Consider the following 27,669-nt stretch of genomic DNA (forward strand, 5'->3'; position numbering starts at 1 on the left):
ACGGGAAAGTGCCGGCCAGAAGCCCGCCCTTTCGGGTCACGTGAGGTCGCGCCACCCGGACCACCGAAATGCGGTGCCTAGAAGTGCGCTGGGCGTCCGCGCTCGCTTCTGTGTGGGCTGTGACAGTGCTTCTTGGGGTTCGGAGGGGAAGAGGGTAGGTTCTGGCGAGTTTTTCGTGCCAGTCTCGTCCGGCGCCGGCTTCTTCGTTTTCCTTAGCGCCTCGTCAGCACGCTGCCCCTGAACTGGCCTCTCTCTGACCGGATGCCCCGGCGTCTCGGCCTCACAGAAGCCGCAGAGGTGGCTGCGGGGCCTCCTAGAGCCCCGGTCCTGACCTTTGCCACCGAGGCGTGATCCTCTTTGTTTGAAAGAAGTTGGCCCACAGCCCCCCGTGGCCGGTACTGAAGTTTCTGATGTTTGGGGTCTCCTGCTTGCTTGGGTGGAGAGCCTCTTGGGGTCTCCCGTGCCCTGATAGCTCTTGTGACCCTGAATATTTTACTCAGTCCAAATCCAGCCACCCTTGTCTCCTCTCCATAGGCATTTTTGGGAGTCAATGACTTGGTCCCCACAAGCACTTTTTTAGGTTTTTAAGTTTGTTCAGACTCAGCACTGTACGGGCCGGATTCGTCATGTGTGCCTCGGTCCACTCGGTGTGAATGGGCCCAGGAGCGCTCTTGGGCAGAGGAGGCAGGTGGTGGTGGATCGTCCCGAAGACCAGCCAGAGCAATTCGTGAGGAGGTGGGGGCGATCAGCCAGTGAAGGGCTGGTAGAGACTCCTGCCAATGCTGGAAATGGATGAAAGACTGGGCGGTTGTGGGTGATGTAGAAAAAGGACCATTGCGCTCATGGCTCTTCTATTCTCAGCTTTTAAGGTCCTTGCTTTTCCAAACCGGGGAGAGTGCACAGAGACAGGGGACATCAGCCATGCTCCAAACCACTTGGCCTCAGGTGAGCCTACCTCCATTTCAGTCTTAAAAGGCACTTTAGCTGTCAGGTCATTAGGAAGGGACCAAAGAGGCCTAACCTGGCCAGGCTGTGGTTTCCCTCTTGAGTCCATCTTCAGGGCTAAGGTTGTAAATACGTGGTGGGGGAGGTTAGAGGCTTGTGTGTAGAGTGAAGAGTTTGCATATATAGGTTTTAAGTAGAAAAGGGGGGACCCATGTCAAGAAATTCCCCCCAGAACATGAAAATCTAGATCATTCGAGATAGTCTACAAATAAAAGTTGTGTGCACAGATATAGAAAACAACCTTATCTAGAGGGAAGGGAGTGGGGGATAAATTAGAAATATGAGATTAGCAGAAAAAAAAGGTTGCTAGGTGAGAAATCGCTTGAGAAAAATCCTTAATTGAAGAGATTGTTCCACAAATAGTAGGTGTATCCCAGGGAGACCTGCATTGTTCTTTCCATATGTGCTTTCAAACACTAGGCACATAGTGCTGAATAAAGCAGACAAGTTCTCCTTTCTCATGGAGGGTACTTTTACCAAAAACAAGTAAGTTGATATCATAAGTACCTGTTGCGCAAGTACAGCGCTTCCTAATAGTGAGGTCCACAGATGGGCAGCATCAGGATCGCTTGGGTGCTTATTAAAATTGCAAATCGCTAGGTGCCATTCTAGATCAGTAATCATACTGGGGAGGAAGGTAACGTGGGTCAGGAATCTGTTGTAGCAAGTTCTGTGGGTGATTCTCATGCACCTTCTCAAATTTGAGAAGCCTCAAAGAAGCTCCCTTTGAAGGTGGTCATCAGGGAATCCCTCATGGAGGTGGTCACGTGAGCTTGAGGCCTCCTGCTGCTGCTGCTGCTGCTAAGTCACTTCAGTCGTGTCCGACTCTTAGTGACCCCATGGACTGCAGCCCACCAGGCTCCTCCATCCATGGGAGTCTCCAGGCAAGAGTACTGGAATGGGTTGCCATTGCCTTCTCCGGAGACCTCATGAAAGAGGTAAAAATAGGATGGAGAACTACTGGAGAGAGAGCCAAAGCCGAACTTTCCAGAGAGTATAGCAAATGTGTCAGCCCTGAGGTAGGAGAGAAAGCTGGGTGTATTCTAGAGAGAGAGGTCAGAGGAAGTAGCTCACTGTGAGGTGGGACAGTTAGGCACGTATTTTGGAGGTCACCATGAAGATTCTGGTTTCACTTCTGAATTCAGTAGGAAGACCCTAAAGGATTTTAAGCAGGGCATGTGAAAGGGATGGATTTACATAGTAAAAAGATTTTTGGCCCATAGTGGTGAGTTGGTTGCAAGAGTGTGAGTCAGTTAGGAGGATGTTGCAGTCCAGGTAAGAGATTAAGTATTGCTCTCCCTGCTCCCGCATCTTTCTTTTTTAGTAGACTGTTTTATTTTTTTTCCGGAGAGACATTTTAGGTTCATTGCATAATCGCACAAAAAGAACAGAGTCCCCAAATGCTTTCTGGCCCCATACATGGATAGCCCATTATCAGAATGGTACATTAATTCAACTGATGAACCTACATTGACACATCATAGTCACCCAGAGTCCATAGCTTACACTAGGGTTCATTCTTGGTGTTGTACATTCTGTGGGTTACACGTGTATGAATGATGTGTATTTACTATTATCGTATCATACAGTGTCTTTTCACAGGCTCTAAAAATCCTTTGTCCTGCCCTCCCTTCCTGGCAACTGTTGATCTTTTTGCTTTTTCCAGAATATTGTGTAGTTGGTATCCTACCTTTTCATATTGGTTTCATTCACTTAGTAGTATTCATTTCAGGTTCCTATGTGACTTTTCATGGCTTGATAGCTTATTTTCTTTTTAGTGCTCTATAATACTCCATTGATTATACCACAATTTATTCACCTACTGAAGGACCATTTGTTTGCTTCCAAGTTTTGGCAGTTGTGAATAAAGCTGCTATAAACATCTTTGTGCTTGTTTTTGTGTGGCCACAAGTTTTTAGCTCATTGGGAAGATACCAAGGAGTGTGATTGCTGGATTATATGGTAAGAATGTATTTAGTTTTGTAAGGAGCTGTTAAACTGTCTTCCAAAGTGACTGCACCAGTTTGTGTTTTCACCAGCAGTGAATGAGAGTTCATGTTGCTCCCCATCCTCACCAGTATTTGGTGGTGTCAGTGTTTCAGATTTTGGTCATTCTGCTAGGTGTGTTGTGGTATCTTATTGTTTTAATTTGCATTTCCCTGAACACATATGCTGTAGAGTATCTTTTTGTATGCCTGTTTGCCAGCTGTATAACTTCTTTGGTGAGATTTCTGTTCGGGTCTTTTGCCCACTTTTTCATTGGGTTCATTTTCCTGTTGAGTTTTTAGAGCTCTTTGTGTACTTGCAATAATAGTCCTTTATTATGTGTGTCTCTTTAAATGTTTTCTCACTATCTGTGACTTGTATTCTCATTTCCTTGAAGTACTGTCCTTTTAAGGTAGTGTTTAATTCCCCCTCATCTTTTCTTTCAAAAATGTATTTCCTTCAAAACCTTCTCAGCTCTAAGATGACTTTCTTTTTTTTCAGATGACTTTAAATGAACCTCAACTGCTGCATAAATCTCATTGATTTTTTTTTTTTTGGTGGAGAAGTTGATTTTATTGGAATCAGGCAAAATTGGGGATTGACTTCTTTACAAGTTTGATTCTTCCCATTTAGAAACACTGTATATTCTAATTTGCTCAGTTCCTCTTTTAGTTATTTTAATAGACATTTAGTTTTCTTCATCTTGGTTTTCTAGGTTTTTGTTGGGTCTTAGCTCTTTTCATATGAATGGCATCTTATTTTCTCCCATTTTTTCTTTTAACTGTTTATCGTGATATTTAGGAAAACTAATCATTTTGGTTCATTTATCCTATATCTAGGTAACCTAATGAATTATTCTGTCAGTTTTAAATGTTTTTCATTGTCTTGGGTCTTGGATATTTTTTAAAAAGATAGCTATTTCATCTGCAAGCAAAGATATTTATGTTTCTTTTCTATATTTATGTGCCTTCTCCAATCTTTTTTAAAAAATTATTTATTTTTAATTGAAGGATAATTACTTTACAGTATTGCATTGATTTCTGCCAAACATCAACATGAGTCAGCCATAGGTTTACCTATATTCCCTCCCACTTGACCATCCCTCCCACCTCCCTCTCCATCCCACCCCTCTAGGTTGTTACAGAGCCGCAGTTTGAGTTCTCTGAGTCATACAGCAAATTCCCATTGGCTATATGTTTTACATATGGTAGTGTATGTTTCCATATGACTCCCTCCATAGCTCCCAACCTCTCCTCCTCCCCTACCCCCAGCCCTGTCCATAATTCTGTTCTCAATGTCTGTATCTCCGTTGCTTCTCTGCAGATAGTTTCATCAGTACCATCTTTCTAGATTCCATATTTAAGCGTTAGTATATGGTAATTGTTTTTCTCTTCTGCCTTGCTTCACTCTGTATAATAGGCTCTAGGTTTATCCACCTCATTAGAACTGACTCAAATGTGTTCCTATTTAGACTAAGTAATAAACCACTGTATATATGTAGCACAGCTTCTTTATCCATTCATCTGATGGACATCTAGATTGCTTCCATATCCTGGCTATTGTAAATAGAGCTGCAACGAACATTGGGTTACATGTGTCTTTTTCAGTTTTGGTTTCCTCAGGCTATATGCCTAGTATTGGCATATTGGGATTGCTGGGTCATATGATAATTTTATTTCTAGTTTTGTAAGGAATCTTCATACTGTTCACCATAGTGGCTGTATCAGTTAGCATTCCCACCAACAGTGCAAGAGGGTTCCCTTTTCTCCACATCCTTTCCAGCTTTATTGTTTGTTGATTTTTTGATGATAACTATTCTGACCAGTGTGAAATGATATCTCATTGTAGTTTGATTTGCATTTCTCCTATAATGAGTGATGTTGAGCACCTTTTCATGTGTTTATTAGCCATCTGTATATCTTCTTTGGAGAAATGTCTGTTTAGGTCTTTTGCTCATGTTTTCATTGGGTTGTTTTAGTTTTTCTGGTATTGAGTGGTATAAGCTGCTTGTATATTTTGGAAATTAATCTTGTGTGAGTTGTTGCATTTGCTATTTTTTTCCCCCATTTTGAAGGTTGTTTTTTCACCATGTTTATAGTTTCCTTTGCTGTGCAAAAGCTTTTAAGTTTAATTAGGTCCCACTTGTTTATTTTTGTTTTTATTTCCATTACTGTAAGAGATGGGTCATAGAGGATTTTGCTGTGATTTATGTCATAGAGTGTCCTGCCTATGTTTTCCTCCAGGAGTTTTATAGTTTCTAGTCTTACATTTAGGTCTTTAATCCATTTTGAGTTTATCTTTGTGTATGGCGTTAGGAAGTGTTCTAGTTTCATTCTTTTACACATAGCTGTCCAGTTTTCCCAGAAGCACTTATTGAAGAGACTCCCATTGTATATTCTTGCTTCCTGTGTCAAAAATAAGGTATCCATAGGCACATAGGTTTATCTCTGGGCTTACTATCTTGTTCCATTGGTCTATATTTCTGTTTTTGTGCCAGTACCATACTGTCCTGATGACTATAACTTTGTAGTATAGTCTGAAGTCAGTAAGGTTGATTCCTCCAGCTCCATTCTTTCTCCAGATTGCTTTGGCTATTCGGAATCATTTGTGTTTCTGTATGAATTGTGAGATTTTTTGTTCTAGTGGAAAAAATGCCATTGATAATTTGATAGAGATTGTGTTGCATCTGTAGATTACATCTGGTAGTATAATCATTTTCACAATATTGATTCTTCCAACCCAGAAACATGGAATATCTCTCCATCTGTTTATGTCATCTTTGATTTCTTTCCTCAGTGTCTTATAGTTTTCTTTATACAGCTCTTTTGTCTCCCTAGGTAGGTTTGTCCCTACATATTTTATTCTTTTGGTTGCAATGGTAAATGGGATTGATTCCTAATTTCTCTTTCTGATATTTCTTTGTTAGTGTGTAGAAATGCAAGTGATTTCTGTGTATTGATTTTGAATCCTGTATCAAGTTCACTGATAGTATCTTTAGGGTTTTCTATTTATAGTATCCTGTCATCTGCAAACAGTGAGAGTTTTACTTCTTTTCCAATCTGGATTCCTTTTATTTCTTTTTCTTCTCTGATTGCCATAGCTAGCACTTCCAAAACTATGTTGAGTAATAGTGGTGAGAGTGGGCACCCTTGTTTTGTTCCTGATCTTAGAGGGAATGCTTTCATTTTTTCACCATTGAGAATAATGTTTGCTGTGGGTTTATCATACATAGACTTTATGTTCAGATAGGTTCCTTCTATGCCCATTTTTTGAAGAGTTTTTTTTTTTTATCATAAATGGGTGTTGAATTTTGTCGAGCTTTTTCTGCATCTATTGAGATTATCTTAAGGTTTTTATCTTTCAATTTGTTAATATGGTGTATCACATTAATTGATTTGCATATATTAAAGAACCCTTGCATTCCTCGGATAAACCTGACTTGATCATGGTGTATGATCTTTTTAATGTGGTGTTGAATTCTGTTTGCCAGAGTTTTGCATCTATGTTCTTCAGTGATATTAGCATATAATTTTCCTTTTTTGAGTTTTCTTTGTCTGGTTTTTCGTTATCATGGTGAAGGTCAATTCGTAGAATGAGTTTGGAAGTGTCCCTTACTCTGCAATTTTTGGAAGAGTTTTAGAAGGATAGGGATTAGTTCTTCTTTAAATGTTTGATAGAATTCACCTGTGAAGCCATCTGGCCCTGGGCTTTTGTTTTGGGGGAGATTTTTTTATTACATTTTCTATTTTAGTGCTTGTAATTGGCTTGTTCATAATTTCTACTTCTTCCTGGTTCAGTCTTGGAAGATTCTTCTAAGAATCTATCCATTTCTTCCATGTTGTCCATTTTATTGGCATATGCAGTGAAGCTAAATGAAAGTCTCTTGGTCATGTCCAAATCTTTGTGACCTCATGGACTATACCGTCCATGGAACTCTCCAGGCCAGAATACTGGAGTGGGTAGCCTTTCCCTTCTCCAGGGGATCTTCCCAACCCAGGGATCTAACCCAGGTCTCCCACATTGCAGGTGGATTCTTTACCAGCTGAGCCATAAGGGAAGCCCTTATTGGCATATAGTTGCTCATAATAGTGTCTTATGATCCTTTGTGTGTCTGTGTTGTCTGCTGTAACCTCTACTTTTTTCATTTCTAATTTTGTTTATTTGATTGTTCTCCCTTTTTTTCTTGATGAGTCTGGCTAACGGTTTGTTAATTTTGCTTATTTTCTCAAAGAACCAGCTTTTAGTTTTATTAATCTTTACTATTCTTTCCTTCATTTCTTTTTCATTTATTTCTGCTCCAATCATAAAGCTCATAAAATCATAAAGATTTCTTTCCTTCTACTAACTTTGGGGGTTTTTTTTGTTCTTTTTCCAGTTGTTTTAGGTATAAAGTTAGGTTGTCTATTCAATGTTTTACTGTTTCTTGAGGTAGGATTGTATTGCTGTAAAATTCCCTCTTAGAACTGCTTTTGCTGTATCCATAGGTTTTCAGTTGTTGTGTTTTCATTGTCATTTGTTTCCAGGAATTTCTTGATTTCTTCAGTAACCTGTTTGTTATATAGAAACTTACTGTTTAATCTTCATGTGTTTGTGTTTTTTTTACAGGTTTTTTTCCCCTGTAATTGATATCTAGTCTCATAGAGTTTGGTCAGAAAAGATGCTTGAAATGATTTCAATTTTTTTGAATTTACTGAGGTTTGATCTGGAACCCAAGATGTGGTCTCTCTTGGGGAATGCTCCATGTGCACTTGAGAAGAAAGTGTATTCTTTGCATTTGGGTGGAAAGTTCTGAAGATATCAATTCGGTTCATTTAGTCTAATATTTCATTTAAGGTTTGTGTTTCCTTATTTTCTGTTTTGGTGATCCGTCCATTGGTGTAAGAGGGTATTAAAGTCCCCTACTATTATTGTGTTGCTATCAATTTCGCTTTTATGTCTGTTAGTATTTGCCTTATGTATTGAGGTGCTCCTGTGTTGGGTTCAGTTCAGTTCAGTTGCTAGTTGTGTCCAACATTTGCCACTCCATGGACTGTAGTTCGCCAGGCTTTCCTGTCAATCACTAACTCCTGGAGCTTACTCGAACTCATGTCTTTTGAGTCAGTGATGCCATCCAACCATCTCATCCTCTGTCATCCCCTTCTCCTCCCGCCTTCAGTCTTTCCCAACATCAGGGTCTTTTCCAGTGAGTCAGTTCTTTGTATCAGGTGGCCAAAGTATTGGAGTTTCAGCTTCAGCATCAGCCCGTCCAGTGAATATTCAGGACTGATTTCCTTTGGGATGGACTGGTTGGATCTCCTTGAAGTCCAAAGGACTCTCAAGAGTTGCTTCCAACACCACAGTTCAAAAGCATCAATTCTTCGGCACTCAGCTTTCTTTATGGTCCAACTCTCACATCCATACATGACTACTGGAAAAACTGTAGCTTTGACTAGATGGACCTTTGTCAGCAAAGTAATGTCTCTGCTTTTTAATATGCTGTTTAGGTTGGTCATAGCTTTTCTTCCAAGAAGCAAGTGTCTTTTAATTTCATGGCTGCAGTCATCATCTGCAGTGATTTTGGAGCCGCCAAAAATAAAGTCTGACACTGTTTCCATTGTTTCCCCATCTGTTTGCCATAACGTGATGGGACCAGATGCCCTGATCTTAGTTTTCTGAACGTTGAGTTTTAAGCCAACTTTTTCACACTCCTCTTTCACTTTCATCAAGAGGCTCTTTAGTTCGTCTTTGCTTTCTGCCATAAGGGTGGTGTCATCTTCGTATCTGAGGTTATTGATATTTCTCCTGGCAGTCTTGATTCCAGCTTATGCTTCATCCAGCCCAGCATTTCGCATGATGTTCTCCACATATAAGTTAAATAAGCAAGGTGACAGTATACAACTTTGACATAACTCTTTCCCGATTTGGAACCAGTCTGTTGTTCCATGTCCAGTTTTAACCGTTGCTTCTTGACGTGTATACAGGTTTCTCAGGAGGCGGGTAAGCTGGTATGGTATTCCCATCTCTTTAAGAATTTTCCAGTTTGTTTTGATCTACACAGTCAAAGGCTTTGGCTTAGTCAATAACCCAGAAGTAGATATTTTTGTGGAACTCTCTTTCTTTTTTGATGACCCTGCAGATGTTGGCAATTTGATCTCTGGTTCTTCTGCCTTTTGTAAATCCAGCTTGAAAATCTGGAAATTGTCAGAACTCTCCACCATGACCCGTCCATCTTGGGTGCTCCTACATGGCATAACTCATAGTTTCGTTGAATTAGACAAGGCTGTGATCCATGTGATCAGTTTGATTGGTTTTCTGTGATTGTGGTTTGAATTCTTTCATTCTTTTTTTACCTTATTGTGTTTGCAGTCTCCTTTTCTCAGGCTTTGAGATTCAGTTCCCTCTTCCTTTTGGTTTCTGCCCTGGGTGGGTAAGCTTGGTCCAGTGGTTTGTGTAGGCTTCTATTGAATGTGACTTGTGCTTGTGTTCTGCTGGTAGGAGGGAAGTTTTTTTTTCCCTCTGGTGGGCAGGGCTGTACGAGGTTGTAATCCTGTTTGGTGATGATTGGATTTGTGTCTTTGTCTTGTTTGGGTGAGGCCTCCTGTACTGGGTGCTGCTGGCAGTTGGGTGATGCTGGGTCTTGTATGAAGACCTACAAGACCTTCTAGAACTAACACCCAAAAAAGATGTCCTTTTCATTATAGGGGACTGGAATGCAAAAGTAGGAAGTCAGGAAACACCTGATAATGAAGCAGGGCAAAGGCTAATAGAGTTTTGCCAAGAGAATGCACTGGTCATAGCAAACACCCTCTTCCAACAACACAAGAGAAGACTCTACACATGGACATCACCAGATGGTCAACACTGAAATCAGATTGATTATATTCTTTGCAGCCAAAGATGGAGAAGCTCTATACAGTCAGCAAAAACAAGGCCGGAAGCTGACTGTGGCTTAGATCATTAACTCTTCATTGCCAAATTCAGACTTAAATTGAAGAAAGTAGGGAAAACCACTAGACCATTCAGGTATAACCTAAATCAAATCTCTTATGATTATACAGTGGAAGTGACAAATAGATTTAAGGAACTAGATCTGATAGACAGAGTGCCTAATGAACTATGGACAGAGGTTCGTGACATTGTACAGGAGACAGGGATCAAGACCATCCCCATGGAAAAGAAATGCAAAAAAGCAAAATGGCTGTCTGAGGAGCCCTTACAAATAGCTGGGAAAAGAAGAGAAGTGAAAAGCAAAGGAAAAAGGAAAGATATTCCCATCTGAATGCAGAGTTCCAGAGAATAGCAAGGAGAGATAAGAAAGCCTTCCTCAGTGATCAGTGCAAAGAAATAGAGGAAAACAACAGAATGGGAAAGACTAGAGATCTCTCCAAGAAAATTAGAGATACCAAGGGAACATTTCATGCAAACATGGGCTCGATAAAGGACAGAAATGGTATGGACCTAACAGAAGCAAAAGATATTAAGAAGAGGTGGCAAGAATACACAGAAGAACTGTACAAAAAAGATCTTCATGATCCAGATAATCACGATGGTGTGATCACTCACCTAGAGCTAGACATCCTGGAATGTGAAGTCAAGTAGGCCTTGGAAAGCATCACCACGAACAAAGCTAGTGGAGGTGATGGAATTCCAGTTGAGCTCTTTCAAATCCTGAAAGATGATGCTGTGAAAGGGCTGCACTCAATATGCTAGCAAATCTGGAAAACTCAGCAGTGGCCACAGGACTGGAAAAGGTCAGTTTACATTCCAATCCCAAAGAAAGGCAATGCCAAAGAATGCTCAAACTACCACACAATTGCACTCATCTCACATGCTAGTAAAGTGATGCTCAAAATTCTCCAAGCCAGGCTTCAGCAATATGTGAGCCATGAACTTCCAGATGTTCAAGCTGGATTTAGAAAAGGCAGAGGAACCAGAGATCAAATTGCCAACATCTGCTGGATCATCGAAAAAGCAAGAGAGTTCCAGAAAAACATCTATTTCTGCTTTATTGACTATGCCAAAGCCTTTGACTGTGTGGATCACAATAAACTGTGGAAAATTCTGAAAGGGATGGGAATACCAGACCATCTGACGTGTCTCTTGAGAAACCTGTATGCAGGTCAGGAAGCAACAGAACTGGACATGGAACAACAGACTGGTTCCAAATAGGAAAAGGAGTGACGTCAAGGCTGTATATTGTCACCCTGCTTATTTAACTTATATGCAGAGTACATCATGTGAAACACCGGGCTGGAAGAAACACAAGCTGGAATCAAGATTGCTGGGAGAAATATCAATAACCTCAGATATGCAGATGACACCACCCTTATGGCAGAAAGTGAAGAAGAACTAAAGAGCCTCTTGATGAAGGTGAAGGAGGAGAGTGAAAAAGTTGGCTTAAAGCTCAACGTTCAGAAAACTAAGATCATGGCATCTGGTCCCATCACTTCATGGGAAATCAATGGGGAAACAGTGGCTGACTTTATTTTTTTGGGCTCCAAAAGCACTGCAGATGGTGACTGCAGCCATGAAATTAAAAGACGCTTACTCCTCGGAAGGAAGGTTATGACCAACCTAGATAGCATATTTAAAAGCAGAGACATTACTTTGCCAACAAAAGTCCGTCTAGTCAAGGCTGTGGTTTTTCCAGTGGTCATGTATGGATGTGAGAGTTGGACAGTGAAGAAAGCTGAGCACCGAAGAATTGATGCTTTTGAACTGTGATGTTGGAGAAGACTCTTGAGAGTCCCTTGGACTGCAAGGAGATCCAACCAGTCCATCCTAAAGGAGATCAGTCCTGAGTGTTCATTGGAAGGACTGATGTTGAAGCTGAAACTCCAATACTTTGGCCACCTCATGCGAAGAGTTGACTCATTGGAAAAGACCCTAATGCTGAGAAGGATTGGGGGCAGGAAGAGAAGGGGACGACAGAGGATGAGATGGTTGGATGGCATCACTGAATCAATGGAATCAATGGGTTTGGGTAAACTCCGGGAGTTGGTGATGGACAGGGAGGCCTGGCATGCTGCGATTCATGGGGTTGCAAAGAGTCAGACACGACTGAGCGACTGAACTGAAATGAACTGGGTCTTGTATACAGGTGGAGGCCTTTGTTGCAGTTCTCTAAGGAATACTCCCTGGGGTTAGGAGTTTTCTGGCAGTCTAGAGTCTTGTTGTCAGTGCTCCCACTTCAAAGGCTCAGGGCCAGATCTCTGACCTGGGAACTGAAATTCCACAGGTGGTTTGTTTGGGCATTAAAGGGTATTAAAACAAGCACACTAAAACAAGAAACGAAATGCAAACCCCAGACAAATGGCAAATACAAAATCAGGCAGATGGTAACTACAGTGATGGAATACACACACATATACACCCATAAACAAAACCAAAGCAGTCCAAAAAAAAGAAAGAAAGAAGATATTCACCCTTCAAGCAAAGGAAAGCAAAAATGATATAAACCAGTTACAAACAAAACTAACTAAATCATAAACTGGAAAAAAAAAAACAACCAAAGCAACGTGCCAACTGGGGAATAATGCAACAAAATCAAAACAGACTATTAAACGTGGTGAGAAAAAGAGAGAAAAGGAAGAAAAGACTAGAAAAGCACAGTTAAATAGAAGTAGCTAAAGGAGATTTATGTATATTAAAGAATAACAGCAGGAAAAGAATAAGAAAAGCAGACAAAAATGTATGTAGAAAAATAATAAATTAAAAAAATCTTTTTAAAAAGGGGAAAACCCCCTCAAAACTGCAAAAGGCCATCATAAAGTCAGATGTATTTAAAGGAAATAAAAAATTCTCAAAAGCCTGAATAGATTTGATAGTACTAATAAAATCAACAACTATAGCAACAGAGGAAAAGAAAAAAAAATCCAGAAGCAACTACCATATAAATTAAAACATAAGAATAATAAATGTTTTTCTTGGATCTCAACTGTCAGCGTCTTTTCCCTTTCAGTGAGTCACAGTCCATCTCGTTTCCCTAGGATGCCCTCCAATACTGGGCTGGTCTCTGGATCCGTTGTGGGGGCAGCTCAGACTCTTAATCTGGTCCTCCTCTGGCGTCTTCTTGCCTCCAGTGTCTGCAACTGCCAATGCTAGTGTGTTTTCTTTTGCGGGACCTCTCACTGACTTTTTATATATTCCATAGAGACAAAATCTGTCTAGTTGATTTAGTGGATTTAATCTGCAGCTTCACTGGTGGGAAGGTTTTGGGTTCTTTTTCTTAGCTACACTGCCCCTGGGTTTCAGTTGTGGTTTTATCTCCACCTCTTCATGAGTCATCCACAGGGGTTTGCTCCTGAGGCTGCCCTGGAGGAATTGGATTTGCCCCAAGGAGGACTGGGTGTGGAGGTGGTGTAGCTGCTTGGATCACAGGAGCCCTGGCAGTCTCAGATACTCAGGGGAACCCTTGTCTAGGACAGCCAGAAATATGGTGCTCTTAGGGTTTTTCTAGCCTCTGGCTGCTCTGTGCCAGTGGGGACTGCGTGAGGAGATGACAAGAGAGCTCGCATCACAGGGACCCTGGCAATGCCAGATACGCAGGAGTGCCGGCGGCAATTGTCACAGGAGGCATGGTGCTAGTAAGGTTTTTTTCTAGCTTCTGGCAGCTCTACCCCAGTGAGGATTCAGCGTGTAGGTGGCACAGCTGCTTGCTTAGATCATGGGAATTCTGGCAGTGCCGCGTATTAGGGACACCAACTGCCTCAGATGAAACAGCTATGATCCTGTTAGAGTCTCCTAGCCTCTGGCAGCTGGTGATCAAGGGCCTTGGCTGGTTCTTCTCTTGCTTGGCCCATTCAGACACTTACAGGATCTTTGGGTTAGGGTCCTTCTCTGATTTTTGGCATGTCAGGCACTCACAAGATCCACCAGTTGGGGTTCATTTCTGTCTCGGTGCGTCAGGCACCAAAGGGCTACCCTGGTGGGATTCTTCTCTGTTGCTCAGAGCATCTGGTACTTAAAGGGCCACCCTCTCTGGGGTCTTTCATCTGTCCAGTGTTGAATGTGTGGGGAGAAAGAGGCTATAGAGATGGCTTCACTCCCTGTATGACTCAGCAGTATCACCCTGCCTGCATGTTTGCCTGGCTTTCCTTCACATGCATTTCCCACTGCAGTCTCCTCCCTCTTGTCCACTCCAGCTGTCTCCCTGCAGTCGGTAGTAGACCTTGCCCTGGGATTGCTCTCAAATCGCTAAGCTCTAGCTCCCAGCTGCTATGCTTTCTAGGGGACTTCTGTCCCTGTCCAAGGAGAAACTCCAGAAAGAATGAAGAGTCTGAGCCAAAGCGAAAACAATGCCCAGTTGTGGATGTGGCTGGTGGTGGAAGTAAAATCCGATGCTGTAAAGAAACAGTATTCCATAGGAACCTGGAATGTTAGGTCCATGAATCAAGGTAAATTGGAAGTGGTCAAACAGGAGAAGGCAAGAGTGAACATCGACATTTTAGGAATCAGTAAACTAAAATGGACTGGACTGGGCGAATTTAATTCAGATGACCGTTATAACTACCACTGTGGACAAGAACCCCTCAGAAGAAATGGAGTAGCCCTCATAGTCAACAGAAGAGTCCGAAATGCAGTAATTGGGTGCAATCTCAAAAACGACAGAATGATCTCTGTTTCCAAGGCAAACCATTCAATGTCACAGTAATCCAAGTCTGTGCCCCAACCACTAATGCTGAAGAAGCTGAAGTTGAATGGTTCTATGAAGACCTACAAGACCTTCTAGAAGTAACACCAAAAAAAGTTTTCCTTTTCATCATAGGGGACTAGAATGCAAAAGTAGGAAGTCAAGAGATACCAGGAGTAACAGGTAACTTTGACCTTGGGGTAGAAAATGAAGCAAGGCAAAGGCTAACAGAGTTTTGCCAAGAGAACACACTGGTCATAGAAAACACCCTCTTCCAATAACACAGGATATGACTCTGCACACGGACATCACCAGATGGTCAATACTGAAATCAGATTGATTATATTCTTTGCAGCCAAAGATGGAGAAGTTCTATACAGTCAGCAAAAACAAGACCGGAGCTTACTGTGGCTCAGATCATGAACTCCTTATTGCAAAATTCAGACTTAAATTGAAGAAAGCAGGGAAAACCACTAGACCATTCAGGTATGACCTTAATCAAATCCCTTACGATTACACAGTGGAAGTGAAAAATAGATTCAAGGGGTTAGATCTGATAGACAAGAGTGCCTGAAAAACTTTGGAAGGAGGTTCATGACATTGTACAGGAGGCAGTAATCAAGACCGTACTCAAGAAAAAGAAATGCAAAAAGGCAAAATGGTTGTCTGAGGAGGTCTTACAAATAGCTGAGAAAAGAAGAGAACCTAAAGGCAAAGGAGAAAAGGAAACATATACCCATCTGAATGAAGAGTTCCAAAGAATAGCAAGGAGAGATAAGAAAGCCTTCTTCAGGGATCAGTGCAAAGAAATAGAGGAAAACAATAGAATGGGAGAGACTAGAGATCTCTTCAAGAAAATAACAGATACCAAAGGAACATTTCATGCAAAGATGGGCACAATAAAGGATAGAAATGGTATGAACCTAACAGAAGCAGAAGATATTAAGAAGAGGTGGCAAGAAGACACAGAAGAACTATACAAAAAAGATCTTCATGACCTAGACAATCACGATGGTGCGATCACTCACCTAGAGCCAGACATCCTGGAATGTTAAGTCAAGTGGGCCTTAGGAAGCATCACTATGAACAAAGTTAGTGGAGGTGATGGAATTGCAGTTGAGCTATTTCAAATCCTAAAAGATGATGCAGTGAAAGGGCTGCACTCAATATGCCAACAAATTTGGAAAGCTCAGCAGTGGCCACAGTCTGGAAAAGGTCAGTTTTCAGTTCAGTTCAGTTCAGTCGCTCAGTCGTGTCCGACTCTCTGCGACCCCATGAATTGCAGCACGCCAGGCCTCTCTGTCCGTCACCAACTCCCGGAGTCTACCCAAACCCATGTTCATTGAGTCGGTGATGCCATCCAACCATCTCATCCTCTGTCGTCCCCTTCTCCTCCCGCCCCCAATCCTACCCAGCATTAGGGTCTTTTCCAATGAGTCAACCCTTCGCATGAGGTGGCCAAAGTATTGGAGCTTCATCTTCAACATCAGACCTTCCAATGAACACCCAGGATTGATCTCTTTTAGGATGGATTGATTGGATCTCCTTGCAGTCCAAGGGACTCTCAAGAGTCTTCTCCAACAACACAGTTCAAAAGCATCAATTCTGCAGCGCTCAGCTTTCTTCACCGTCCAACTCTCACATCCATACATGACCACTGGAAAAACCATAGCCTTGACTAGACAGACTTCTGTTGGCAAAGTAATGTCTCTGCTTTTAAACATGCTATCTAGGTTGGCCATAACCTTCCTTCCAAGGAGTAAGCGTCTTTTAATTTCATGGCTGCAGTCACCATCAGCAGTGATTCTGGAGCCCAAAAAAGTAAAGTCTGACACTGTTTTCACTGTTTCCCCATCTATTTCCCATGGAGTGATGGGACCAGATGCCATGATCTTAGTTTTCTGAACGTTGAGCTTTAAGCCAACTTTTTCACTCTCCTCCTTCACCTTCATCAAGAGGCTCTTTAGTTCTTCTTCACTTTCTGCCATAAGGGTGGTGTCATCCGCATATCTGAGGTTATTGATATTTCTCCCGGCAATCTTGATTCCAGCTTGTGTTTCTTCCAGCCCAGCGTTTCTCATGATGTACTCTGCATATAAGTTAAATAAGCAGGGTGACAATATACAGCCTTGACATACTCCTTTTCCTATTTGGAACCAGTCTGTTGTTCCATTTTCCAGTTCTAACTGTTGCTTCCTGACCTGCATACAGGTTTCTCAAGAGACAGGTCAGATGGTCTGGTATTCCCATCTCTTTCAGAATTTTCCACAGTTTATTGTGATCCACACAAAGGCTTTGGCATAGTCAATAAAGCAGAAATAGATGTTTTTCTGGAACTCTCTTGCTTTTTCGATGATCCAGCGGATATTGGCAATTTGATCTCTGGTTCCTCTGCCTTTTCTAAAACCAGCTTGAACATCTGGAAGTTCACGGTTCACATATTGCTGAATCCTGGCTTGGAGAATTTTGAGCATTACTTTACTAGCATGTGAGATGAGTGCAATTGTGCGGTAGTTTGAGCATTCTTTGGCATTGCCTTTCTTTAGGATTGGAGCGAAAACTGACCTTTTCCAGTCCTGTGGCCACTGCTGAGTTTTCCAAATTTGCTGGCATATCGAGTGCAGCACTTTCACAGCATCACCTTTGAGGATTTGAAATAGCTCAACTGGAATTCCATCACCTCCACTAGCTTTGTTCGTAGTGATGCTTTCTAAGGCCCACTTGACTTCACATTCCAGGATGTCTGGCTCTAGGTGAGTGATCACACCATCGTGATTATCTGGGTCGTGAAGATCTTTTTTGTACAGTTCTTCTGTGTATTCTTGCGACCTCTTCCTAATATCTTCTGCTTCTGTTACGTCCATACCATTTCTGTCCTTTATCGAGCCTATCTTTGCATGAAATGTTCCTTTGGTATCTCTAATTTTCTTGAAGAGGTCTCTAGTCTTTCCCAATCTGTTGTTTTCCTCTATTTGTTTGCACTGATCGCTGAGGAAGGCTTTCTTATCTCTCCTTGCTATTCTTTGGAACTCTGCATTCAGATGAGAATATCTTTCCTTTTCTCCTTTGCTTTTTGCTTCTCTTCTCTTCCCAGCTATCTGTAAGGGCTCCTCAGACAGCCATTTTGCTTTTTTGCATTTCTTTTCCATGGGGATTTTCTTGATCCCTGTCTCCTGTACAATGTCACAAACCTCGGTCCATAGTTCATCAGGCACTCTGTCTATCAGGTCTAGTCCCTTAAATCTAATTGTCACTTCCACTGTATACTCATAAGGGATTTGATCTAGGTCATACCTGAATGGTCTAGTGGTTTTCCCTACTTTCTTCAATTTAAGTCTGAATTTGGCAATAAGCAGTTCATGATCTGAGCCACAGTCTGCTCCTGGTCTTGTTTTTGCTGACTGTCTAGAGCTTCTCCATCTTTGGCTGCAAAGAATATAATCAATCTGATTTCGGTGTTGACCATCTGGTGATGTCCACGTGTAGAGTCTTCTCTTGTGTTGTTGGAATAGGGTGTTTGCTATGACCAGTGCGTTCTCGTGGCAAAACTCTATTAGCCTTTGCCCTGCTTCATTCTTTACTCCAAGGCCAAACTTGCCTGTTACGCCAGGTGTTTCTTGACTTCCTACTTTTGCATTCCAGTCCCCTATAATGAAAAGGACATCTTTTTTGGGTGTTAGTTCTAGAAGGTCTTGTAGGTCTTCATAGAACCGTTCAACTTCAGCTTCTGCGGCGTTACTGGTCGGGGCATAGACTTGGATTACCGTGATATTGAATGGTTTGCCTTGGAAACGAACAGAGATCATTCTGTCGTTTTTGAGATTGCATCCAAGTACTGCATTTCGGACTCTTTTGTTGACCATGATGGCTACTCCATTTCTTCTAAGGGATTCTTGCCCACAGTAGTAGATATAATGGTCATCTGAGTTAAATTCACCCATTCCAGTCCATCTTAGTTCGCTGATTCCTAGAATGTCAACGTTCACTCTTGCCATCTCCTGTTTGACCACTTCCAGTTTGCCTTGATTCATGGACCTAACATTCCAGGTTCCTATGCAATATTGCTCTTCACAGCATCGGACTTTGCGTCTATCACCAGTCACATCCACAGTTGGGTATCATTTTTGCTTTGGCTCCATCCCATCATTCTTTCTGGAGTTATTTCTCCACTGATCTCCATTAGCATATTGGGCACCTACTGACCTGGGGAGTTCATCTTTCAGTGTCCTATCCTTTTGCCTTTTCATACTGTTCATGGGGTTCTCAAGGCAAGAATACTGAAGTGGTTTGCCATTCCCTTCTCCAGTGGACCACAATCTGTCAGACCTCTCCACCATGACCCATCCGTCTTGGGTGGCCCCACACGGCATGGCTTAGTTTCATTGAGATAGACAAGGCTGTGGTCCGTGTGATCAGATTAGCTAGTTTTAGTTTTAGTGTGTTTGCCCTCTGATGCCCTCTCGCAACACTTACCGTCTTACTTGGGTTTCTCTTACCTTGGGCCTTGGGTAATTCCTCTTGCCGCCGCCGCCGGCCCCAGCCCCCAGCCTGGCCTAGCCCCTCTCGGCTGCCGCCCCCGGCCCCCGGCCCCCAGCCCCCGGCCCGGCCTAGGCCCTGTCAGCCGCTGCCCCCGGCCCAGTTTTCAAGCCAGTCCCAAAGAAAGGCAATGCCAAAGAATGTTCAAACTACCACATAACTGCACTCATCTGACATGTTAGCAACATAATGCTCAAAATGCTCCAAGCTAGGCTTCAACAGTACATGAACTATGAATTTCCAGATTTTCAAGCTGGATTTACAGAAGGCAGAGAAACCAGAGATAAATTGCCAGCATCCGTTGGGTCACTGAAAAAGCAAGAGAGTTCCAGAAAAACATCTACTTCTGCTTTATTGACTGTCAAAGCCTTTGACTGTGTGGATCACAACAAACTGGAAAATTCTTAAAGAGATGGGAATACCATACCAGTTTACCTGCCTCCTGACAAATCTGTGTACAGGTCAAGAAGCAACAGTTAGAACTGAACATGGAACATCAGATGGTTCCAGATTGGGAATGGAGTATGTCAAAGCTGTATATTGTCACCCTGCTTATCTATATGCAGAGTGTATCATGGGAAATGCTGGGCTGGATGAAGCACAGGCTGGAATCAAGATTGCCGGGAGAAATATGAATAACCTCAGATACGAAGATGACACCACCCTTACGGCAGAAAATGAAGAAGAACTAATGATTCTCTTGATGAAAGTGAAAGAGGAGTGTGAAAAAGTTGACTTAAAACTCAACATTCAGAAAACTAAGATCATGGCATCCAGTCCCATCACTTCATGGCAAATAGATGGGGAACAATGGAAACAGTGACAGACTTTAATTTCTTGGGCTCCAAAGTCACTGCAGATGATGACTGCACCATGAAATTAAGACAATTTGCTCCTTGGAAGAAAAGCTATGAGCAATCTAGACAGCATATTAAAAACCAGAGACATTACTTTGCTGACCAAGGTCCATCTAGTCAAGGCTATGGTTTTTCCAGTAGTCATGTATGGATGTGAGAGTTGGACCATAAAGAAAGCTGAGCACCGAAGAATTGATGCTTTTGAACTGTGGTTTTGGAAAAGACTCTTGAGAGTCCCCTGGACTGCAAGATCAAACCAGTCCATCCTAAAGGAAATCAGTCCTGAATGTTCATTGGAAGGACTGATGCTCAAGCTGAGGCTCCAATATTTTGGCCACCTGATGGGAAGAAATGACCCACTGGAAAAGACCCTGATGCTGGGAAAGATTGAAGGCAGGAGGAGAAGGGGACAACAGAGGACGAGATGGTTGGATGGCATCACCAACTCGATGGATATCAGTTTGAGTGAGCTCCGGGAGTTGGTGATGGACGAGGAAGCCTGGTGTGCTATACAGTCCATGGAGTCGCAAAAATTTGGATCAGCTGAGCCACTGATGTTATACTGCATCCCTGTTGAGGTTACATATGGCTGCAGCAAGGATTGTCTATGTGATTCTCCTTCCATTCAGACAGTCACAGATCAGTTGCCTCATTGTGGGATTTCAGCCCTGCTTCAGTTCACCCCCAGGTGCGGTCCTCTTCACGCTCCTCTTTTCCCCCTACTTCTTTCGTCTTCCAGAGTTTGCATGGTTCTATGTATCCTTTTCTGGTGATCAGGCACTCCTGCTCAATCTCAGCTGGTGTTCTGCAGGTGTATCTGCAGGTGTGTCTGAAGGTGTATTCCTGATGAATCCATGGAGAGAGAAGTACTCCTTGTCCACTTATGCCTCCATCACCTGGGATCTCCTGAACATTCCTATTTTTAGTTTTTTAAGGAACCTCTGTACTCTTCTCCACAGAGTCTGTATCAATTTATTTTCCCATCAGCAGTGTAGGGAGGTTCTCTTTTCGCCACACCCTCTCCAGCATTTATTGTTGGTAGAATTTTAGAGGATGGCTCTTCTGACCAGTGTGATAACCTCACTGCAGTTTTGATTTGCATCTTTTCATGTGCTTCTTGGCCATGCGTGTGTCTTTCTTGGAGACGTCTGTTTAGATCTTCTGCTCATCTGTGATTCTTTTTTTTTTTTTTTTTTTTTTATTGAATACATGAGCTGTTTGTAAATTTGGGAGATTAATCCCTTATTGATAATATTGTTTGCAGATATTTTATCCCACTCTGTGGGTTTTTTTCTGTGCAAAGGCTTTTGAGTGTAATTAGGTCTCATTTTCTTCTTTCCATTACTCTGGGAGATGAATTGAAAAAGATATTGCCATGATTTATGTCAGAGTGTTCTGCTTATGTTTTCCTCTAAGAGTTTTATAGTATCCGGTCTTACATTTAGTTATTTAATCTATTTTGAGTTTCTTTTTGTAGATGGTATTAAAGAAAGTTCTAATTTCATTTTTTTTAATGTGTAGCTATGGTGGGACTATTTCGAAGGAGTGGCTTCTCTGCATGTAGTGGAAGCTGGTGGAGAAGGCTAGAGAGAAACTAGGGCGGGGAACACATGCGGTTATACACGCGTATTTTCGCTGAGCAGAGACGGGGAGAGCAGTTGGTGTACAGAGAAGAAGGTGACAGGTTATGGGTACCTCACAATTCCCTGGTAACTCAGCTGGTAAAAGAATCTGCCTGCAATGCAGGAGACCCTGGTTCGATTCCTGGGTTGAGAAGATCTGATGGAGAAAGAACAGGCTATCCACTCCAGTATTCTTGGGCTTTCCTGGGGGCTCAGATTGTAAAGAATCTGCCTACAATGCAGAAGACCTGGCCTTGATCTCTGGGTTGGGAAGATCCCCTGGAGAAGGGAATGGCTATGACTTCAGTATTCTGGCTTGGAGAATTCCATGGACATAGGAGCCTGGCAGGCTGCAGTCCATGGGGTTGCAAAGACACAACTGAGCGATTTTTACTATGGTATGTCAGGGCAGCAGATGCTAGAGAGACAGCTCCATGGAGACAGGAACATAAGAGGTTGATAACAGTTACAGCCTGGAGAGCCCCTGAGGCCAGGCTTTGAGGTTAGAGCCGCAGAGCTGAGCAGGTAGGACAGCCTTGGCGTTCCACATTTGAAGGTGGGAACCAGTGCTCTTGTCCATAGAACAGACCTTCCATGGGGCTCAGAGTCACAGACCTTGGCAGGTCCATTTCTTCCCAGAAGCTAACACTGGCCCCCTCTGGCCCTCACTCAGAGCTTGAGCGGGAACCTGTTGTTTCAGGAGCCAGTGACCTTTGAGGACGTGGCTGTGTACTTCACTCAGAACCAATGGGCCAGCCTGGATTCTGCACAGAGGGCCCTGTACAGGGAGGTGATGTTGGAGAATTATGCAAATGTGGCTTCCCTGGGTAAGGTCTCTCAGTGGCCCTCTCTGATAGTTGACGTCTTCCTCAGATGTCTTGGGAGTTCTAGTAGTCCTTAGGGTTCTGTGGAGATGCTGGGTGGGGAAATCCCAGGTTCCCTCTGGCTTTGAAGTTGGGAATAGCTCTTCCCAGGGAAGAGCGTGGTTTTGGACCCTGAAGGAGAGGACTCTTGGGGTGCCCCCAGGAGACCTCAGTTCCTCCGTCCTTGCAGTGTTGTGGATGTGGGCCCTCTCCTGTGTGCAGGAGCCTCCCAAGATATCAGTACATTCATCCTTCCTGAGAGGATGTCCTTTCTTCTGAGTCCGGGCGAGCTTGCACTTTCTCCCTGAGGAGAATCACTGTCTCCCTGGTCTTTCCATGGAGTGCAGTTTGGACCCCTTCCTCAGAACCCCTGGGTGGCTCATTGGTCCCCCAGGCAGTCCCCTTCCCCCCCAACTCAACTCGCCTGCCTTGGGGTGGGCAGAGGGATCTCAGTAACAGCTCTGGATGTCTCCCCTCAACTTGTCTGTCTCTCTTTCTTGCTGGAGTAGTGTCTCCATTCCCCAGACCTGATCTGATCTCCCAGCTGGAGAGAGGGGAAGCTCCAGGGGACCCCGATCCCTGGGAAGCAGAGGATTTGAGAGACATCTGTCCAGGTGAGTAAGGGGACGTAGCACCTTCTGGTTTCGCTTTCCTGGTTTACTGGAAATGTTTCTTCTGCGGCGGAGAGCAAAGCTCCCTGGAGCTGACTCGGTACACTCGCTGACCTGTGTTGAGTTCCCATCCCGAACCTGTAAGGACAGTTTTCATGGCAGGGTGGTAGGGTTTCAGCCATACTTTAAGGAAAGTGTGATTCTGTGCATCACACTGATTGATTTGTACCATAGCTATGATTTTCTTTGCCTTTTTAGTGTTTATATCATTTTTGGTATTTTAAAGTTCCTGATGCCATAATGTTGTGGTTTACAATGAATTTGTTTTAAATGGGGCCATAGAGGAAAGGGCAAGAACATTGCCCCATTTCCACACCAAACACACACACCCACTCACCCTAAAATACCCTGGAATCTTTGCTGATGAGTTAGTCCTGGGAGGTTTTAATTATTTGGGTTTTCTTTGCTCCTTCCCAGGTGGCTCGGATGGTAAAGAATCCGCCTGCAATGTGGGAGACCTGGGTTCAATCCCTTGGTTGGGAGGATCCCCTGGAGAAGGAAATGACAACCCACTCCAGTGTTCTTGCCTGGAAAGTCCCATGGATGGAGGAACCTGGCAGGCTACAGTCGATGGGGTCGCAAAGAGTTGGACACAACTGAGCGACTTCACTTTTCTTTGCTTTAGGAAGAAACTTCCAGGCCTCACTTCTGACACATATTGTGATATTGTAAAAAGTGGTTTCTTTAGCAGTAAAACCACAGTGGCCTACAGTTCTCCAATCAACTTGTATTCCCACTGACTTTCTGAAATAAATAATCTTTTATCCCAGAATATTATATGAAATATTTAAAAGTAGAATGTTAGGCTGTTATTTAGAATTCAAAATTGGGGGTGGTTTCCTGGCTTCCAGGTGGGGCATTGGGATCCATCGTTTCTCTGTTTGTGTTTCTGGGCTTCTCAGCTGCTCCCCTTCATCTCACCAATGTCTTTTCCCTCCTTGGGGGTCTCCCTCTCTCTGTTTTGAAGCCTGTTTGCATTTCGTGCTGGTCTGTCTTACCTCGCCCACTCTTTTTTTCCCCTCTTGCTTCCTTTCCTTCCCACTCTTGAAGTTCTCACTTGCCCACTTCACCTTCCCTGGCTCATTCCCCAGCTCTTCCTTATAAGATGCACTTCCTGGACTGCAGTGTCATCACCTGTCCAGTTTATGCTGTTGTTTTTCTTTTTCTCTCTTATCCTCCTTTGGAAGCTCATAACCATCTCATAGTACATTTTTGAAATATTGCATCCTAGAAGAGAAAACCAAGACTGCTGGATGCCGTTTCCCTTCCAGTTCAGTAACGAGGAAACTTGTGGTTTCTTTGGTCAGGTGGTGAGAGGGGCATCAAGACAGAAGAGCCGGCGGTAGAGCAGCAAGCCTCTGAGGGCACAGAGGCCCACGGCAGGCCCGTGGGAGGGCTTCTCACAAACGTGTCTCGGCACCTGGATCTTGAAAGCAAGGCAGTGTGGCAGACTTTCAATGTGAATCCCAATCTGATACTTCGAGGCGGCATGAAGTTCTACAAATGTAAAGAATGTGGGAAGATCTTCCGATATAACTCACAGCTCCTTCGGCATCAGAGTAGGCACACTGGGGAAAAGCCCTTCAAGTGCAAGGAGTGTGGCAAAGCTTTCAAGTCCAGCCAGAACTGTATCATACATGAGAAAAATCACATTGGCAAAGGACCCTATGAATGTAAGGAGTGTGGCAAAGGTCTGAGTTCCAAAACTGCCTTGACCCAACATCAGAGGATCCACACGGGGGAGAAGCTCTATAAATGTAAGGAGTGTGGCAAGGGTCTGAGTTCCAACACTGCCTTGACCCAGCACCAGAGGCTACACACTGGGGAGAAGCTCTATAAGTGTAAGGAGTGTGGGAAGGCCTTCACCCAGAAGATCACCTCCATTCAGCATCAGAGAGTTCACACTGGCGAGAAGCCCTATCAGTGTAACGTTTGTCGGAAAGCCTTCAAGTGGTACCCCAGCTTTCTTCAGCATCAGAAAAGGCACCGTGTGGAGAAGCCCAGCAAGGCTCTCGGGCTGCCCCTGCTGTGTCCCCAGGGCCCCTCTGCATCCTTAGCTCCCGGGTGTCTCCAGGGCCCCAGCTCTGCTCCGGCGGTGGCCGTGGCCTTGCCACACGCCGTCCTCATTCCTGCCTCCGGGCCTGTGTTCATGCTGCTGCCCGCCTCTGGGGTTCTTCCTTCCCCTGTCCAAGTAGTTCGTGTCTTCCAGGGTCTTCCTCCCACTGTGAAGCCTTCCCCAGTCATTCTGACCCCTTCTCCTCACCCCCGGTGACCTCTCTCTCGCCACTTGTCTGGCTGTTATAACAGATCTCTAACCTACCTTCAGCTTGATCTGTAGCTTTTACACTGTACCTGTGTTCCAGCTATTTGAGCATAAACCCCATTGTAATCGAGATATATTTAAAGACTGTGTTATATACAATATATTCTCTTCTGGGTAGAAAATGGAAACACTTGACTTTTGTATTGGTCCCTTTCAGACTTGAACAGTAACAACCGTATCTGCATCGTGGGACTGCTCGTGGGTGAAGTGCTGGTAGGACACTGTGGTGAATTAGGGACATTTGAGAGAAGATATCCCCATGTCAGGCCCCTGTGACCTGGGAGAAACAGGAGGCATGTGAGATCTGTCAGAGTTTAGAAGTGGCCTGAGTTTCCAACCAGGGCCTTTAGAAATGAATGCAGGTGGTTCAGTGGTTGAAGGTTCATGGTGTTTTCACGCAGTTGAAGTTGGGTTGCCTTTGACACAGATCATTGAGGATCTCGTACGTCTCTGCAAAAAATCATGTGAAATAACCAGTTAAAAAAACATGTATTGGGCTTCCCTGGTAGCTCGGGGGTAAAGAATTCACCCCCAGTGCACGAGAAACGGGTTCAATCCCTGGTCCAGGAGATCCCACATGCTGTGGAGAAACTAAGCCCCTGTGTCGCAGCTACTGAGCCCACCTGCCTCAGCTACTGAAGCCTAAGAGCCCTAGAGCCCATGCTCTGCAGCAAGAGAAGCCACTGCCGTGAGAAGCCCGTACTGCAACTACAGAGTAGCCCCTAATTGCTGCAGGTAGAGAACAGCCTGTGCAGTAAAGAAGACCCAGCACAGTCAAAAAAAAAAAGAAAGATGCATGTACACAGTGATAGCAATTCTTTATATGATTGATAGTAGTCATGTCTTGAAACGTGAAAGGTTTTTTTTTATCTTTAGTTTTGCTCTTGATACGTAGTTGTTTCCTTTTAACTTTGGTTTCCTCAGCACACATACACCAAAGCATTCATCTTTGCTCCACCCATTGTGTACATTTTTCTTGGTGGACGGTTCTGGTTTGCTGTTTGCAAGTGTTGGTTTCTGCATTTCCTTTTCTCCAGATAGCATAAATTATGAGTTTGGCAAATTACTAAAGAAATAGGAGCAGATGATTTGGGGGAAATCTGAATATGCCTGTGTAATGTTTTGAAAATAATTTTATTTATTTATTTATTTTTGTTGGCACTGGGTCTTCATTGCTGCACATGGGCTTTCTCTACTTGTGGTGTGTAGACTTCTCATTGCGGTGGCTTCTCTCGTTGTGGAGCACGGGCTCTAAGGTGTGTGGGCTCAGTAGTTGTGGCACGTAGCCTTAGTTGCCCCACATTATGTGAAATCTTCCCAGACCTGGGATCAAACCTGCAGTCCACCAGGCTCCTCTGTCCTCCACTGTCTCCTGGAGTTAGCTCAAATTCTTATCCGTTGATCGGTGAAGCTATTTAACCATATAATCCTCTGCCTTCTCCTTTTGCCTTGTCTTTCCTAGCGTCAGGGTCTTTTCCAGTGAGTCATCTTAGCATCAGGTAGCTAATTATTGGAGCTCCAAATTATTGGAGCTTCAGCTTCAGCATCAGTCCCTCCAATGAATACTCAGGGTTGATATCCTTTAGATTGACTGGTTTGATCTCCTTGCAGGTCAAGGGACTCTCAAGAGGTTGTGACAGGTTAGTGAAGTAGAACTTTGGATTGCTCTTGCTTTTGACTTTAGATGAGGTCTTTTATAACTATGCAAAGGACTATGTGAAGTAATTCCTGGGAAAAGAACTTGAGTTATGCATTACAGGCACACCTTATTTTATTGCGCTTCATTATATCTGTTTTGCATATCCTGTGTTTTTTACAAATTGAAGGTTTGTAACACTGCATTATCAGAAAATGGCTAAGATATTTTAGCAATAAAGTAATTTTTAATTAAAGTTGTTCCTCTTTTTTTTTTGACATAATACTATTACACACTTCACAGATTGTAGTGTAAACAACTTTTATATGCACTGGGAAACCAAAAAATTCATGTGACTTGCTTTCTTGCTGTATTTGCTTTCTCATGGTGCTCTGGAACCAAACCCACAATGTCTCCAACATATGCCTTACTAGCATTGTGCTGTGCTCAGTCACTCAGTCGTGTCCGACTCTGCGACCTCATGGAATGTAGCCTGCCAGGCTCCTCTGTCCATGGGGATTCTCCAGGCAAGAATACTGGAGTGGGTTGCCATGTCCTC

The 27,669-nt window shown here is 43.4% G+C and overlaps 2 protein-coding genes across 4 annotated transcripts in view; both read left to right on the forward strand.

Annotated features, from left to right (window-relative positions):
• The first annotated feature begins 42 nt into the window (after positions 1-42).
• LOC145520635 (zinc finger protein 621-like) lies at positions 43-27,366 on the forward strand. Of its 2 annotated transcripts, none has more exons than XM_081527627.1 (5): positions 43-395; positions 862-945; positions 22,318-22,444; positions 22,987-23,094; positions 24,459-27,366. In XM_081527627.1, the coding sequence occupies exons 2-5, from the start codon at positions 922-924 to the stop codon at positions 25,421-25,423; spliced, it is 1,224 nt and encodes a 407-aa protein (XP_081383753.1). In that variant the 5' UTR covers positions 43-395; positions 862-921; the 3' UTR covers positions 25,424-27,366. The 2 variants fall into 2 exon arrangements, with proteins under 2 accessions (XP_081383753.1, XP_081383751.1); XM_081527625.1 differs by having other exon boundaries at positions 43-154.
• LOC145520633 (zinc finger protein 621-like) overlaps positions 43-27,669 on the forward strand; it is a 57,059-nt gene continuing 29,432 nt past the window's right edge. The window contains exons 1-4 of one of the 2 annotated variants that reach the window (XM_081527622.1): positions 43-154; positions 862-945; positions 22,318-22,444; positions 22,990-23,094. The gene's annotated coding sequence lies outside the window, so the exon portion shown is untranslated. Of the gene's footprint in view, positions 155-861; positions 946-22,317; positions 22,445-22,989; positions 23,095-25,634; positions 25,688-27,669 lie in introns of those variants that run through there. The other variant, XM_081527624.1, reaches the window with a different exon arrangement.

Source organism: Giraffa tippelskirchi, chromosome 9 (assembly GCF_054371585.1).
Source record: "Giraffa tippelskirchi isolate mGirTip1 chromosome 9, T2T-mGirTip1v1.2.pri, whole genome shotgun sequence".
Taxonomy (NCBI): Eukaryota; Metazoa; Chordata; class Mammalia; order Artiodactyla; family Giraffidae; genus Giraffa; species Giraffa tippelskirchi.

Coding starts and splice junctions, on each gene's coding strand:
- LOC145520635 (XM_081527627.1), top strand. CDS start 922: ATGCTCCAAACCACTTGGCCTCAG. Junction 22,445..22,986: donor TGCAAATGTGGCTTCCCTGG/GTAAGGTCTCTC, acceptor TTCTTGCTGGAG/TAGTGTCTCCATTCCCCAGA. Junction 23,095..24,458: donor TTTGAGAGACATCTGTCCAG/GTGAGTAAGGGG, acceptor TTCTTTGGTCAG/GTGGTGAGAGGGGCATCAAG.